Below are 15,747 nucleotides of genomic sequence, written 5' to 3'. Positions count from 1 at the left end.
AATTATTAAATACATTATTACTATTCTGTAATCCTTATTAAAATTGTAGGTAATCTCTATCAGTCTATCTAAAAGATTAATTACTAAGCGAATACTAATTTGATTAATGTATATTATTGAAGCCTCCATATTGCTACCTTCACATCCGTTCAATGTTATCGCAGCTAAGTTACGTTTATAATAATAATCGCAATGAACATTTCAAGTTATTTTTATACGAAAATAATTGAATTCATTTATTTAAAGCATGAATTTTTTAATATGTGTGTGTACATAATGCGCTGTAGGTAATTGTGAACACAACATTGCATTTGATTTAATTAATTTCTTGAAAATATTATAATTGTAAAAGTAATAATCACGTAATTGATCAAAAATATGAGTGATAGATTCAAATTCAAAATCAAAATCATTTATTCATTTAGGTAACACAATGTACACCTATGAACGTCAATAAATAAATACATATTAAATACTTCTAATTTTACATTTACTGCCAGTTCTCAAATCAAGGCCGTAGAACGGACGAGAAGAACTGGCAAGAAAGATTAGAGTTGAGATAAAATATGCCGAGTAAGCTAAACATTACTGCTTTACCGACGAAACTAACACCTCACACGCCATATGTAGAAAAACTGATTTCGACTTATAATGTAATCAAAACTCCCTACTTTGATGTATTGTTATAGAATCTCATGATAAGTATGAAGGTACGTCACAGTATTTACGATAAAACGCTGACCTCTGCTCTGCCAAATTAGTAATCCGAATTATTTAGATGATATTTATTAGTGAAGTGGAATTGTCGTAATGTGGTCTAAAATAGGATTTTTTCTTATATTTTATTATTTTCATTCCGGGGACTCTCAAGGTACATTTATGTTCCACATAACAGGATTTATTAATTTAATACAACTGTGGTTTTATATGTGTATTAACTTTGTTATGGTAATATTTTACCAGAAATCCGTTTTACAATAGTGCGTGAAAAATCTTGTATTCAAAGCTTTGACATTACCAACTGTACCAATAAAAAAGGCAGTGTCTAATGCACAAATGACTCCCGCATTATATAAATAACAAATGAATTTTTAGATGCCGTTACTAAAAGCTCACTCTCTGTGGAAGAGGAAGAGAGGTTAAGCGAATTCATCGCAAACGCAATCGATCATTTCAAGAAGCCAGATCCCGTGGGCCTTCCCGGGGCGAAGATACCCGACCCATACCATGTTCCAGAAATAAAGAAGAGCCTGCCTCTTGGAGGATCCATAGTCTTTAAAAATACTTCTCTATATGGCATTAGTAAATTTCGTGTGCTCTATGTTAATGTTGAGGCCGGTAAAATGGAGGTAAACCATGAGACCTATTGAACGTTTTCTGCTTATAATATTTACGCATTATATAATTATGAGCAATCCAAGTGTTCTCCAAGAACTCAGCTTCTGTGTACCTAGGCAAAGGCAACGGACAAGGTTGTTTGCGATACCATGGGACAGAACCAGTCTGTTGCACAGATACCCGGTAACAAAGACGTTGTGCTTAATGAATGCTGTCTCCGACACTAGATATCTTTATATGTTCGCAGAGTGAGTTCACAGTAGCGATTTTGTGTAACTTACATATTTTTTTTATTTTTTTTTCGAGATTGTCGTATTGGTTTGGTAATATAATAGTGTATATTCATCCAGACACGGGTATCGACACAAACAATAATATTGAAGCGCCATCTACAATCTATGGCAACAAACTCTGCGATGACATTCCCTAAAACGCACTATCAAAGTTATTCCGTACGCAAAGGTTATATACAACTTCTCCACCTAAGCAATTGAAGTATTCGTTCCGTCCAATCAGTTGTTAGACAGATCGAGCATCTTAAGGTCGAAAGAACAGCTGCACCTTCCTTTCTCCACGAAACCAATGACCAAAGATTTAATAAAAAATCATTTTATTTTATATAGAATTTAGGAAGCTATGATTTTGCCATTCATTCTTTAGTAGTCGTTGATCGAGTGAATGAGGGTACATTTTTAATTAGGAAAAATAATGCAGATTTATTTAATATATAATAACAGTCACATTAACTGTAAATGTATGGTTTTGATAGACATTATTTATCTCAATTTCAGGCTACTGCTGCTCTATCAATTGATAAAGTACACGCTAAGGGAAAATATGTATTAAGTACCTGGTTGAGAACATACCCCGGCAATTACCAAACCGATGTTGAAGGTATAAAATCAATTGCAACAGCTTCACTCGAAGTGGATACAGACGGCAAAATAAAAGCACAAAATATATCAATGGACATAAGTTTTAATAACATTGGGGTCCAATTCGAAAATTCGGGAATAATATCCATGGTTTTACAAGGACTATTTAATTCAATGGGTATATTTTTGTTCAATAGTATCAAGCCGTATATTCTAAAAGATGCCTATACGAAACTAAGGGAAGAGATTAACAAGAAACTTGAAATTGTTGCTGGTGATCTGCAATTTCCTACTTCAATATCACCCATTGACATGATATTAATAAAGGCGAGAAATAAAGTAATTGCTCTTGAGAAAGATCCTTACAAGATAAAAAATTACAACCATTCTGTTAGTATGTTTCACGTAGCCTTATCTCAAACAAAGCTCACAGGATTATCCTCCTTTTATCGCGATGGAAATACCACTTTGAAGATGGAAAATAACACAATAATAATCGATTTGAGCATTGGTACTCAAGAGATACAAGGTTCCACAAATTGGGAAATATCTACATTCAAGGGATACTTTACAAAAGTTGGAACTGTGTCATTTTCAATCAACTACGTACGAATACGAATAATTTTAGGACAACCTTTGGACACAAGAAAAAGACCTGAATTCAGGAATCTAGATGTTGAACTTGGTAATTTGCAAATACGATTCGATGGAGCAGGAACAATAGACTATATAGTTGAGTTGGCCATAAATATATTACCCAATATTTTAAGAAATCAAATTATCGTCGCTTTTGACGACCTAGTTCGGATTAAAATACAAAGAGAGCTAAATGAAGTCAATGTGGAAGATCTCATCAAGGAATTCTTGCCAATAGTAGATAAATTACAATTAAAAGGACTTAGTCTTAGTCAATTTTTCCCAACTCAAGAAGAAAATCGGTATGACGAAGACGATTTCTTTAATTTTTAAGTTATTAATTTATTTTTATTAGAATCCCACCCATTAACTTAAAATTTAGTGTAACTTTAATGTATTGCTTACGATTTGCTTACCTTTGTCAGCTAGGCGCATAGTATTTACAAAACAGTAAAAAATATTATAATAAAATATTTTGTTATTTATATTGTTTTCTTTCAATGGTACATAAAATCTGAAGTGTTTTTAAGACCAAAGACCAAGACCAAGATTCTTCTAAATACCTTCGTTACAGACACCAATTATTAATTTCGGACGGAGTTTATTCGCGGCTAGGAATTAGGATGCCAAACATTAAATAGTATAAGCGAAGAATTGAACCGCGGTCCTTATAAACGGTTATAAATTGTACATTCTAAGCCATATGGTTGGTGATGTAAGAATTAACGAACTACAGAGCTACATGCTCGTGTGACTTCCTTCGGAAACAGGAAAGCGTAATATCTAAACATATAAACATTGGGTAGAAGACTCGAGTTGTCTATTTTTTCATCATTTGATGATTTATTTAAATCTGCTACTAACAGCGAATCTCTTAAAAAAATATAATTCCAACATTTCAAAAAATTACGCCTGTGTTAGGCTGATTTGATTATTACTTATTCAAAGTAATATCGACTCCCTTTGTATGCAATTTAATGAAAAATAACTAGGACCAAATTAATCTATACGGTCATCTTTAAAAACTAGATATGAAATTTGTTTGCTAAGCATTAGGAATCCGAACCCACCTATCGCATTACCGGATTACAAAAACAAAACGTACTGAGTAAACATCAAATAATTAGGTAGACAGGACGACAAACAAATAAAAACAATTAGATAACGAGCGAGTACGTAGTACCCAGAATTGATTTGATACAACGAAATAGTCTGATAAACTGTGACCCCATACAGTCGAGATGTCCATTCAATAAGGGGATATGTTAACTTCGACAATGTGGTTGAAATTTCTTATTTTATACGCAATATTCAATTTTGGAACCAGTGAAGGTGTTTTATATTTTATATTTGTGATGATTGTGATTTAATGTTGTGATAATAATTGTGAGACGCTTAATGTTGTGTTTCGATGTTATTTACGCCATATTAATCGAACGATAAACGATACATAGTTTGAGGTTACGTTAATAAGTGATGAAGTATTCGCAGATGATAGCGTAAAACTATAAACCATGTAAGTTACTCCATAATTCAATTCTTAACCCTAAAATGGTATTTTGTTTTTAGATGCATCTCATGTCGAGACAACAACAGTATCTAAGCTTACTGAAGGCGAAGAAAAGATGAGTGACTACATTCTCCAGGTTTTAGAGCACTTTAAGAAACCGAGCCCAGTTGGAATACCCGGTGCTAAAATCCCAGAACCATATTACGTACCAGACATGAAACATTCACTTTCTGTTGGAACTATGTTCTTTAAAAACACCGCTGTGTATGGAATTAGCAAATTTCGCATTTTGCACGTAGAAGCTGAGATTGGAGCCATGGAGGTCTGTAGTTTATTTATTGACATTTATATTCACCTACATAAATAATTATATGTCTAAAACTACGTAAAAATAAAAATAATTGAAAAAAACATAGTTGGAAAAATACTAACTTATTAGTAGAATGACACAAGTGCAATAAACGAGCTTACATAAGGTTTTTATAACTAATATAGGGTTGCAGAGGTATTAGTGTGAGGAGTTTTAAAGAGTTTTAAACCGTTATGATTTTAATCATTAAGGATATTTTTAATTTCCTTTTAATGCTGTTATGTGCACGGGCTGCGCGATTATAATCATTATTTACTAGGTGAAATATGGTCTCGCCTTTGAGTATCTCTGTCGTAATAGTCGCTTGCTACTATAATTATAATTAGTTCTAAACACATATGTATGTATAATATTATATTGCTTACACCGGTTTTAAAAACGTCTGTCCTTTTAATATTACCGTTAATGACCAGAAACGGCCTTCGTGACCCCAGTATGTTTGGTAAATTCAAGGATTCATTTTGGGTTTCGTTTTTGAAAACAAAGTTCTGTGTTAAAATATTTGCAATATCCAAATTCTCGTAATGTTACGCACACATACACTGCATATATCTCAGACTAAACAAGGAAAAGGACTGAAAACCCATAAATGTGATATGTGCATGATTTTCTTAAAAAACAAAATTTTGTAATTACATCTTAATAACTATTATGTCAGTATCATTTTGTAAGCAATTTTTAATATTTTTTACTTCAGGTACATGCAGCACTAGCCATCGATAACTTACAAGCTCGTGGCAACTATACCATGACAACGTGGCTGAGCAAGGTTCAAGGACCTTTCACGGTAGACGTCACAGGAATAAAAATAACAGCAAAAGCAAACATCGGCGTTGAGAGAGATGGAAAATTAAGAACTCAAGATATCAATATTGACATAGAGTTTAGCACCATAGCAATGAACTTCCAAAATGCAGGCTTTTTTGGAGGAATGTTACAAGGAGTCGTCAATTCTTTGGGCCCTGTTCTTTTTGACTCGATTAAACCATATATACTAAAAGAAGCCTATACAAAAGCTAGAGAAGAGGTTAACAAGAAACTCGACGAGGTAGCTGGGGACATGCAATTTCCAAATTCAATATCTCCGTTAGATATGGTCATAGCGGACGCTAGGAAAAAGGTCAGAGATTTAGAAATGGATCCTTACAAAATAAAAGATTATAATACCACTGTCAGTATTTTCACAGTTAGTTTAACTCACACATGGGTAGCAGGAATATCATCGTTCCACAGAGTAGGAAATATATCTTTAATAATGGATAATAACACCGTCATAGCCGATTTTGAAGTCGGGACACAGAGACTCCAGGGTAATACTCTTTGGGATATATCAGCAATAAATGGTCTTTTATCAAGGGCAGGAAGTGCCTCGTTCTCGGTTGAATACATAAGCGGAAGAGTAATATTAGCACAACCCCTTGATACTAGAAAGAAACCAGAATTCAGAGATTTAAACCTGGAAGTTGGTAACATACAAGTGCGATTCGATGGAGCTGGTACATTAGACTATGTAGTTGAATTTGCAGTTAATATACTCCCTAATCTCCTTCGATACCAAATAATGGATGCTTTGGAGACACCTATAAAAGAGAAGGTTCAACAGGAGTTGGACAAAATAAATGTAGAAGAGGTTATCAAAGAAGAACTTCCAAAGGTGGATCAAATGCAAGAGGGTGGCTTTAAACTATCCGCTCTGGTTTCAGATAATAAAGAGGAACCGTTCGATGAAGATGATTTCTTCAATTTTTAATAAAATTATATTTATCACAACATACGAGTATATAGTTAATGACCGGAGTGAAAAATTAAACGTATAAAACAAATTAGTGTGCGTTAATCAAATCCTACGTATCACCTTTCTAATTCTATATGATTATTACATACGTAATATTTTATATTTTTATTTTTATGTATGTACTTTCCAAATAGGATTGATTTTAAATTTAAATTATATAAATATTTGAGTAAAGTTCATTAGTTTTTTTTTAATTATATTTAGGTAGAACATGTACGATTTTAATTACGAGTATATTAATAAGATAAAATATCTAGTATATAACTGACCAATGTCACGTTTATAAGATCTTTTAAGGTATTTGCTATTTTAAATAAATCCTTTTTCAACAAAGGAAGTTCCATGAAGTTCCATTCTGGTTCAAGAAAATAAAATAAATACTTATCATTGTAAATAAACTCTTTAAGTTCACTAATGTCAGTAAAATTTACAGGTTTGTTTAAATAAGAAATATTAAAAACGTAAACCTAACATATTTTTTTTTGAAGAATTATCAAAAACTTTATCTTAACATATTTTTTATAATCTTTACTTTACTAAACGTAAATGCGTAAGTTAACCTCTATCAAAAATATACGGAGTCGATATTATCTTGCTTTATTGGTTAAGGCCCACAGAATACTAACAGTAATTAAAAAAGCTTTTTATTATAAAAATCGTGTTAGTCCAACAAAAGTCTTCGCGGCGTCAAACCGGTAGATAACGGTGTATTCCTCATATTGAAAGCTGGTTTCTTATCAGACAATCCGTTTTGTTGATCTCATTTTTAAAAGGCATTAACGGGAGTTAAGGAAACGTTTTCCGATTTAAAAAACGAATTTGTCAAAAAGTATGGTTTTGTCACTGCAGAGTTCAAAGACCTCTTACACCTGATTGAATCACAAAGTAAATAATTATATTATAATAAAATTATAAATCGATGACAGACTGTCAAGTCGCCGGTCTCACCATGTTATGGAAAGTGGAAGTTGTTCAACGACGCAAACACCCAACATTGCAGTGCCGGAGACAGAACTTGGCGCACGCTTGGAAAGTTATCTCTGGATTATATTAAACGTAGTACAATGAAGTCGTATCAAATTTTATTGCTGTTTCTCGCTGCTGTGATCACACCGAGCAAATCAAATTCACGTAAGTCTTTTCAAGAATGCAACTTACATTTATCTAGCTTTAACTTTTTGTAGAAAAAAGAAAGTTTATTACATTGTAATATCTGTAAAGATTTCACCAATGAAGTAGGATCAGGAAGAAATATTCTAACTATACTTCAAAATTAAAAACTGCTTTAAGTGCCAACAAATTTCTGTAATTTTATTCTATTTTATTGTGTGCTTGTATTATCGTATATGTTTTAATTGTATTTTTTAATTTTTAATTTCTATTGTCAAACATTTTAGATGTAAGATTTTGTAAAATAATTAGTAGATTTTGTACTATGTGTGATGTCGTAAGCTTAATAACTAAATAAAAAAAATAAAAATTCACGAGTTGTAGACAGTAAACAAATTATAATATTTTTCCTACGGCTTCTGACAAAAATAGGCATAGTTTTCATTTCATAGTTTATCAAGCCAAGAATAATGTGAAGTTTTTAAATTATTGCATAAGAAATTAACAGTAACAATTTCGAAGACAATTTTAACTTCTTCGTCGGATTTTCAGTTATAAACTTACCCCTATTTATAAAAATTAAATCAGTAGATACTATTTCGTCTCTTTCTGTCAAATTGTATTTACGGTGTGATGGAAAGTGAAGGATAAGCATTTTAGTTAAAGTGCAATTAGACTGATTTAGTTTTAGTTATTTAGTTTTTTTTATATCTCGACGTATGCGGCAGTAGTAATATACATTATTACATAAAATGTTCTTGTAAGAGAAATATCCGTATTAAGTAATATGGGATGTTTACTCGTAATCACTGTATAATCTTGGACTAATGTAACATAGATGGAAAAATAATGACGCTTTTCTTATAGTTAAAAAACTATTATAATTTTTTTTTAAACGATATCAATCAAAGGATTAGGTCATAAGCGATTAGTTTTAAAATCCGGGTCCTATCAATCAATTGTAAGCAAATATTTCTAAGCCTTATATATTATATGTATATTGAAATAATAAAGGATATACACCAACCGGGCCGATAAAGTGTATGTGACCCAGACGGGGCTCAAAGAGTAACGTATCTACAATTTTAGAAGTGCTTGATGCATCTATCTCTCTGGAACTCGGATTTTATTGTAACCAGATGTCCAGATAATCCCCGGGCACAGTACAATATTTATTGTCATTTAAGCGACATAATCCCTATTTTGTATTCAACATATACAAATCGTAATTTGTTTAGTGCCCAATAAACATTTATGACAATTGCGACAAGCCTTGTGCTCTTTGAAAAACAATATGTCCAAAGCTCCCAATATAACATCGCCATTCTACACATTTGCATATTTCAGCATTAAATTCATTTCATTCATATTCATTAATATTTTACGGACTAATTTACTGAAACCTTTAGATGATGTTATGCAATTATTTTACAGAAAGCTAACTTTTTGTCTAAATTTACTTGAGATCGTCTATTATTTTCATACCTTCAATTATAGATTAATAATTAGTGTAACTATGTGATTCATAATTCTCAGGTTAGTTAATTCACAAAATTAAAATCACACAACTGGACTTGTTATTAAATTATATCCATCGGCAACACAACTACGCATTTTTTGCCCATTTAACAACTAATTTAAGAAAGAAAAGATTCGATCTATGGTGAACTTGTTTTAATTTTTAAATATGTAATTTTGTAAAAGCGAATCATTAAATCTTCACACACAGCTTACAATGACTTCACTTATATCACAATGGAATTATATGGCCATTGACCGTAGAAGTTAATAGTTAGAAAAATAACATAATCACGTAATCAAATATTTTGACCATAGATAAAAATCGCAGCTCTAATTAAATTAATAGTTTCAAGGAGTTCAAAATAAATTCACATTATTATTTCTGTTCAATTATTCAACGACAAAATATTTGTCAAAGACGTCACGATGCAAAAATAATCAATAATATTTGCTAATAGTTAAGTCACATAGGTCAGTAATTTTTTGTTTACTTTTAACCTTCGTCTGAATATATTAAGTGTTAATATTTAACAATTCCCAAACTGTTTGTACGGATCAAGAACGCAACAAATATCGTATATGTCAAATTCATACGAGTACATTTGTGATAATTTATTTCGTCAAAGTTTATATATCGACTACGACTTGATATTAAAGTATAAACATTTCATATTGTAACTATAATTATACAACGAATACTATTTATTATATGAAGCCAGCGAAATAATAAGAAACCGTTGGTTATAAACAGTCATAGAAACTTTTATGGCTTGGTTTTCTGACTGCGTTTTCCCTAACATACACTACTGACTTATCCTGTATTTTGCACTTAAAAAGCTACTTAGTCCTGCCGTTTAACAGGTGGATTATTAACATTTAATTTCGTTGCAGCACAAAACGTTTAACGTTTAATATTCGTAACTTAACCCGAAACATTGTAAGGCTTGTATTTTTGAATATATTATATTAATTTTTGAAATAAAACAAAGTCGTAAATTTTATTATAACACTAATATTTCGTATATTAATGTTCAGTCATTCGCCATTACTAACAATTGATAAAGACTATGCAAATAACCACTATAACAGCACATATAAATACGCGTTTGTAGATATGACATCGATTTACAGTCTAGCCCACGTCAGTAGAAAATCTGACCAAAAATTGAAATAATTCTTAATTTAACGCGATTGTTAATTATTTTTTAAAGTTATATACTTATTACCTACTGTCAGAATAATAAAGGTTATTTTAATTTATGTAGGTCAGTCTACAAATGTTATGTGGAGAATATTAGATGTCTTACAAGTTTCGAATTTGATATGTGCGCGATATTTTGTCAATAGATTTTGTTTTTAAAAGCTTAAAATGTTATATTTTTATAGTATTTTGTGCCAGTTGATTAAACGTTAAGTCCTCCGTTCAACAAAGCCATAATGGGGCTACGAAAACTAAAAACATTCTGTTTTTCTGATAAGCCCCCATACATAATGTTTGTAAATAAATTACCTTTGATTTTGAAATATAGCGACCGAATAGAATAATTTCATACGTTAATATTAAAAATGTTTATATTTCTGTAGGTAATACCTCTGCTTTTCAAAGCGTATAAATATTTTATGTAAATAATAAGGATAAAGGCGAGATACCTCAATGTTATAAATAAACACATATTTATTGCGTGTTTATTATATTTTACCACTTGCGCATAATGTTTTTAATATTATTAAAACTATTTACGATATACTAATTCTCGATTAAAATAATTTTAGTTTAAAGAAAAACGCTTTTTACCGGATTAAAGTTATGTTTATTATTATAAATTTACAAGTATTTGAAATAAAAATAGTTGTAAATTTATAATAATAAACATAACTTTAATCCGGTAAAAAGCGTTTTTCTTTAAATGTGTAAAGGTTATGTTAATCAAAGACAATACTATAATATTAGTTATGAATCTTGCAAATTACAAAAGTATACCTACTGTATTATAGTATACCTACTATTTGAAGTAGAAGAAAAATTAAAAACTAATAATTATACTGTCATTAATATTGCAATTGTGTGACTTCGACCCTTTTCTATTCATTAAAGAATAGAAACATCAGATTTTCACGTCCAGATAAAATTTATCTGAAGGTTCCTATTGTTTATTGTTTTCACTGTTACTCGGTACCGTTATGCGGACAGTGCGCAGACGCATACTAATAGGACATAGAAAGCGCGAAACAGCTGATATTAATGCCTACAGATAATAGTTAACTGTTTCTTTTTTGGTCGGCTATCGATCAATTTTCTATTTTTTTTTTAATAGGAACTGAGATATACTTTTTGGATATAATTTTTTAAGCATTTACTGTACGTTACTGCTGAAGGTAGTCAAACTTAAAAAAGATTTCTAGGGAAAATTAGCAAAGCTTGATAATGCCTATAAAAAATTCAGCGATACCACATTTTTATACTTTATATTATAAAAAAGGACTAGTCTCCTTCACCGCGTCTATCTGACAATGAACTCAAAAAATGCACGGAATTTATTCCTGTTTTCACCAATGTATCTATCTCTGTTTCTACCTATATCCCTTATAAGGGTAGAGACACATAACAAATGTTTTACTGTATGTAACAATGGAATAAAAGGGATAGCGAGGAAGATTGGAAAATGGTGGCGTGGTCGTGTACTGTGTGTTAATGACATTGACTTAATGTAATCCTGATTATGTAGTACTCGAATACAGGATATTTTTATTTTATTTAACAACTTACTTTTTGTAGAAATATTCGGAGGGCGATGTTCAAAACGAGATCCAAATGTTGATGCGTGTCTACTTCGTAGTTTTAACAACCTTTTGAACTACCTGAAGAGTGGAGCACCGGAAGTTGGACTGGATGAGGTAATTTCTTAATCAATGTTATAAAGAATAATATCGAAAATAATTCATTTAGTAATTTAAGTTAAACCATACTTTGTGTGTGTGAACTGTCCTCAAGAGATGCAGTCGAACATCAGCATCGAGCATGTCAAGAGGTCTCGGGTTCGATTCCCGGTTAAGACCAAAAATAAACAAATATCCAAGTAAATTGTTTATTACACAAACATGACAGCGGTGGCGGTTACGCGTTGCAAAATTAAGATTTTTCATAAGTATAAACAATGCAAATACACAATTACATACGCAAGTTACTAAAATTATTTTTTGTATACTTCATATTGATTACAGTCAGACGAAATCGTCATCGATGAGTTGTCTATCGCACTTGGAGGTGGCCCTGATGGATACCGAGCGACTTTCAAGGATATCCATGCAATTGGAGCCAACAATATGACCATCACCAATGTCAGGTTAGAAATGTTTGACAATATACGAAAACCAGAACATTATATAAACCTCATATATTTTAAACAAAATTTGCTTCTGGTAATTTTCCCTTTTTACAGTTTTCTAACAGCTTTAGTTTACCGGTCCTTTGCTTATAGGTAAACTGAATCTTATATTTATAGAATTACCATAGAAAAAAGGTAGACGCTCTGGATCTCAATAGCTTTAATTCCAAGCCATCAAGCCATCAATAGCACCTCTGCCGTGTACTGCTAAGGATTGTATTCTTGTAGTGGTGGTTGGTGCCCTTTTAGTGCCGAAGCCACTATTATTTAGCTTTCTGAAATATCAAGCACTCCTATTTGGTAGTGACCCGTGTTAGTCTGAGCGAGTCACAAATTCTTAGTTCTCATATAACAGCAGAACAGTAGATATATTCACCTCTTATATGATCATTTGTTTGAGCATCGAACTGTAAAAAGAAATAAGAATAATTAAGAAGCTATAAAGAAAACTCCGTTAACTCCTGGAATGTAAATAATTTATTCCAATCACGTAGATTGACACACAGTTCAATCACACAAAGCCGTGTCTCAGTACTAGTCACTTTAAACAATGTTGTGAATCACCAAACTTAGATGATTGTAGAAATTTAACCTTCAATTTATATTTGTAATCAATGACAAAACTAATTAACATAATAGTACCAGAGCTCCTTGCTCATGGAACATCACAATACAGCGAGGAAATGCTGCTAGCATTAAAGGTACACTGCCAAAGGGACCAAGCGTTTAAAACTTTTATTATTAAATTATTATTACTATTCTCTCACATTTATTCGATATGACACGAGAGCGACAAAGACAAAAAACTTAATACATATTTGAAGCCTAGGAGACGGTTATGAATAAAATGTTTTACCAATTGCCTTGTATCCATTCTAAGAATAAAAATCCTGACCAAACGCCTTTAATAAATGTTTGGCATATCGCCGAATTATACAGTATATCAATAAATGTCTTATTTTTCAGATCAGACCTAGAGACACACCAATTCCAACTAACACTTTTCGGCCCTCACATCAGTGCTAAGGCCCGTTACCGTTCCTCTGGAGTACTGCTACTCGTCAGGGCTTCAGGTGGTGGAGACTACTGGGGAGAATACGGTGGGTAGCTTAGCGAATAGATAAAAAAATAGAACAGCAAAGCAAATCTGCCTCGTGAAGTCGTATTTCAAAATCATAGTACATTAAAATATATAATTTCATTATTAATACTATTTTAGTTTTCTTCACTACTACAAGCCATTATAAACACTTATAACACAAGTCTCTAGTCAAGCCTGTATAAGCAAAGCCTAAGAGGATTATGTAAATGATTTGTAAAGAACATTATGATTCGCAAATCGCACCGCCGTGCAGGTTCAACAAATTATACGGCATGCAGTGCACAGGGCATTATGGTATTTAGAAGCAAGAGAAACAATAAATTCTTTTTTACAGACGGAGTTAAAGCCAAAGTATACTTCCGTGGTGCTCCCTACACTCGCAAAGGCCGCACTTACCTGAAGCTGCAGCAGCTCAAACTAGACTTCTCCGTGAAGGACATCCAAATGGGTGTTGAGAACTTGGATCACAGCAGTAGTGTACTACGTATGTAACTCCGATATTTTTTCTTTCTAAAATATTTCTTTTTTTATCGTCCACTATACACTTCATATGGCTCAAAAATCTCGACATGACTCAGATAGATTTTAGTGGTGAGAAGAGAAGAAATGCCATCGTAGCTCTACGACTATGATACTTTACGACATAAAAAACTCAAGAAAATTTATTTTTATGAAAAGACGCGTCACAGCTTCTAAGATAAAGAGAGCTAGAGATAGTGCTTTGTTTTTTTTCCATGATGTGATTCTTCTCCCATGGGTGGCAGCTTTATACTTCTTTTTCTTTTATATGACTTCCCATATACGAAAATGTATTGACAACGTCTAATATTCTTCTTCTATATAATAATACTTGGGAGGAGGTGTAATGAAACATTAATAATTACAGAGGCAGCATTGAACTTGTTCATCAATACAAATGCTCAAGAACTCCTTAAGGAAATGAAACCAGAACTTAAACGAGACCTCGCTGAGAAGATGTCAAGATTCCTAGATAGGATCCTTGCGAAAATTCCTTACGATGACTGGATTTCTGACGAAGAAGTGGAGGAGGAAGAGGAAGAAGAATAGTTATAATATAGTTATTTAGATTGTAAGTTGTATGAGAATCAAAAAGGTGCTATATGGTTGTGTAAGGTGTATGGTTTTGTTCTTTTTCGAATGAACTACACCCGGTTTTGACAGAAATCTATTTTTATCTTATACTAAAATCTTTCTTATAAAATCTGATACGGTCAACAGTTCCACTGTTGTTTTTATAAATGAATATCAAATTTCCTATTTTTAATAAAGTTAGGTCATATTTTAGTCTACATAGTAGATGTATACGTAAAATATATATTGTATTATAAATATAATAGATTGTACGCGGTTGCTAATTATTATTATAATCGTTATATCAGATTTTAAAAAAGACCAATGGTAATCATATAATTTTAAAATTGAAATTACTGATTTATTGAATTATATAACCTATTGATTATAATTTTAATTAGAAACAATTAATATTAAGTAAATTATATATCATTAAAATGGTATAGATATAAGGAAATAAAAATTTCATATAGAACAACTTATTCATTTCTTCCATTATAGTTTATTTCCAACATACAAATATACGATATTTACAATTTTCTTAATCTACATAATAATAATAGTTAAAAGAAATTTAAAACGTTTGATCTTGGTGGCAGTATTTCCTCGCTGTATTACGAGGAAAGCACCAGCTCTGGAGTCACCGCTACTATCTACCAGGCGCCAACTTAAATCTTTAATTAGCGCCTGTGAATGTTGTGGTCAAAGTTGGAGGAAAGACTCTTATTAAGCCGTTCATTATTTTCCGCCTGCTCTGCGGCCGCGCCAGCTTTTTGCTTGTCCGAGGGAGGTGAGACGGAGCTAACGGGTCCACACAAGTAGCATCCCATAGCAAATCCCGTCCCATCCACCAAGGGATCAATGACATTCTATCCGGCCTTCGTCTCTTAGCTTGCCAGCGATGCCTGTTGGCTACAAATTGGCTGGAACATTGACGGAGGCAAGAGAGCGGTGTGGCGAGAAAACGACCTGCACTCTTTTGGCAATGGAGGCCATGGTGTCCACGACTACT

The 15,747-nt window shown here is 32.2% G+C and overlaps 3 protein-coding genes across 3 annotated transcripts; all 3 read left to right on the top strand.

Annotated features, from left to right (window-relative positions):
* Window positions 1-755: 755 nt before the first annotated feature.
* LOC125060386 lies at window positions 756-3,332 on the top strand. Its single transcript, XM_047665269.1, has 3 exons — window positions 756-871; window positions 1,096-1,349; window positions 2,130-3,332. The coding sequence occupies exons 1-3, from the start codon at window positions 811-813 to the stop codon at window positions 3,180-3,182; spliced, it is 1,368 nt and encodes a 455-aa protein (XP_047521225.1). The 5' UTR covers window positions 756-810; the 3' UTR covers window positions 3,183-3,332.
* A 688-nt stretch (window positions 3,333-4,020) lies between these two features.
* Window positions 4,021-6,552, top strand: LOC125060385. Its single transcript, XM_047665268.1, has 3 exons — window positions 4,021-4,181; window positions 4,419-4,681; window positions 5,427-6,552. Exons 1-3 carry the CDS (start codon window positions 4,112-4,114, stop codon window positions 6,477-6,479), a joined length of 1,386 nt encoding a protein of 461 aa, XP_047521224.1. The 5' UTR covers window positions 4,021-4,111; the 3' UTR covers window positions 6,480-6,552.
* A 918-nt stretch (window positions 6,553-7,470) lies between these two features.
* On the top strand, window positions 7,471-15,084 carry LOC125060388 (protein takeout-like). The gene is made up of 6 exons (XM_047665271.1): window positions 7,471-7,655; window positions 11,932-12,050; window positions 12,378-12,499; window positions 13,508-13,641; window positions 13,978-14,127; window positions 14,530-15,084. The coding sequence occupies exons 1-6, from the start codon at window positions 7,589-7,591 to the stop codon at window positions 14,709-14,711; spliced, it is 774 nt and encodes a 257-aa protein (XP_047521227.1). The 5' UTR covers window positions 7,471-7,588; the 3' UTR covers window positions 14,712-15,084.
* The last annotated feature ends 663 nt before the right edge of the window (window positions 15,085-15,747 follow it).

Source organism: Pieris napi, chromosome 21 (assembly GCF_905475465.1).
Source record: "Pieris napi chromosome 21, ilPieNapi1.2, whole genome shotgun sequence".
NCBI classification, from domain to species: domain Eukaryota; kingdom Metazoa; phylum Arthropoda; class Insecta; order Lepidoptera; family Pieridae; genus Pieris; species Pieris napi.
The sequence above is the reverse complement of the archived record's forward strand: the minus strand, read 5'-3'. Positions and strand labels throughout refer to the sequence as shown.

Bases quoted from the DNA above. Each gene is read 5' to 3' on its own strand.
- LOC125060388 (XM_047665271.1), top strand. From the start codon at position 7,589: ATGAAGTCGTATCAAATTTTATTGCTGTTTCTCGCTGCTGTGATCACA. The intron at 12,500-13,507 runs GTTAGAAATGTT...CTTATTTTTCAG, and splicing joins ATGACCATCACCAATGTCAG to ATCAGACCTAGAGACACACC. The intron at 14,128-14,529 runs GTATGTAACTCC...TAATAATTACAG, and splicing joins TCACAGCAGTAGTGTACTAC to AGGCAGCATTGAACTTGTTC.
- LOC125060386 (XM_047665269.1), top strand. From the start codon at position 811: ATGTGGTCTAAAATAGGATTTTTTCTTATATTTTATTATTTTCATTCC. The intron at 872-1,095 runs GTACATTTATGT...ATGAATTTTTAG, and splicing joins TCATTCCGGGGACTCTCAAG to ATGCCGTTACTAAAAGCTCA. The intron at 1,350-2,129 runs GTAAACCATGAG...TCTCAATTTCAG, and splicing joins TTGAGGCCGGTAAAATGGAG to GCTACTGCTGCTCTATCAAT.
- LOC125060385 (XM_047665268.1), top strand. From the start codon at position 4,112: ATGTTAACTTCGACAATGTGGTTGAAATTTCTTATTTTATACGCAATA. The intron at 4,182-4,418 runs GTGTTTTATATT...TTTTGTTTTTAG, and splicing joins CAATTTTGGAACCAGTGAAG to ATGCATCTCATGTCGAGACA. The intron at 4,682-5,426 runs GTCTGTAGTTTA...TTTTTACTTCAG, and splicing joins CTGAGATTGGAGCCATGGAG to GTACATGCAGCACTAGCCAT.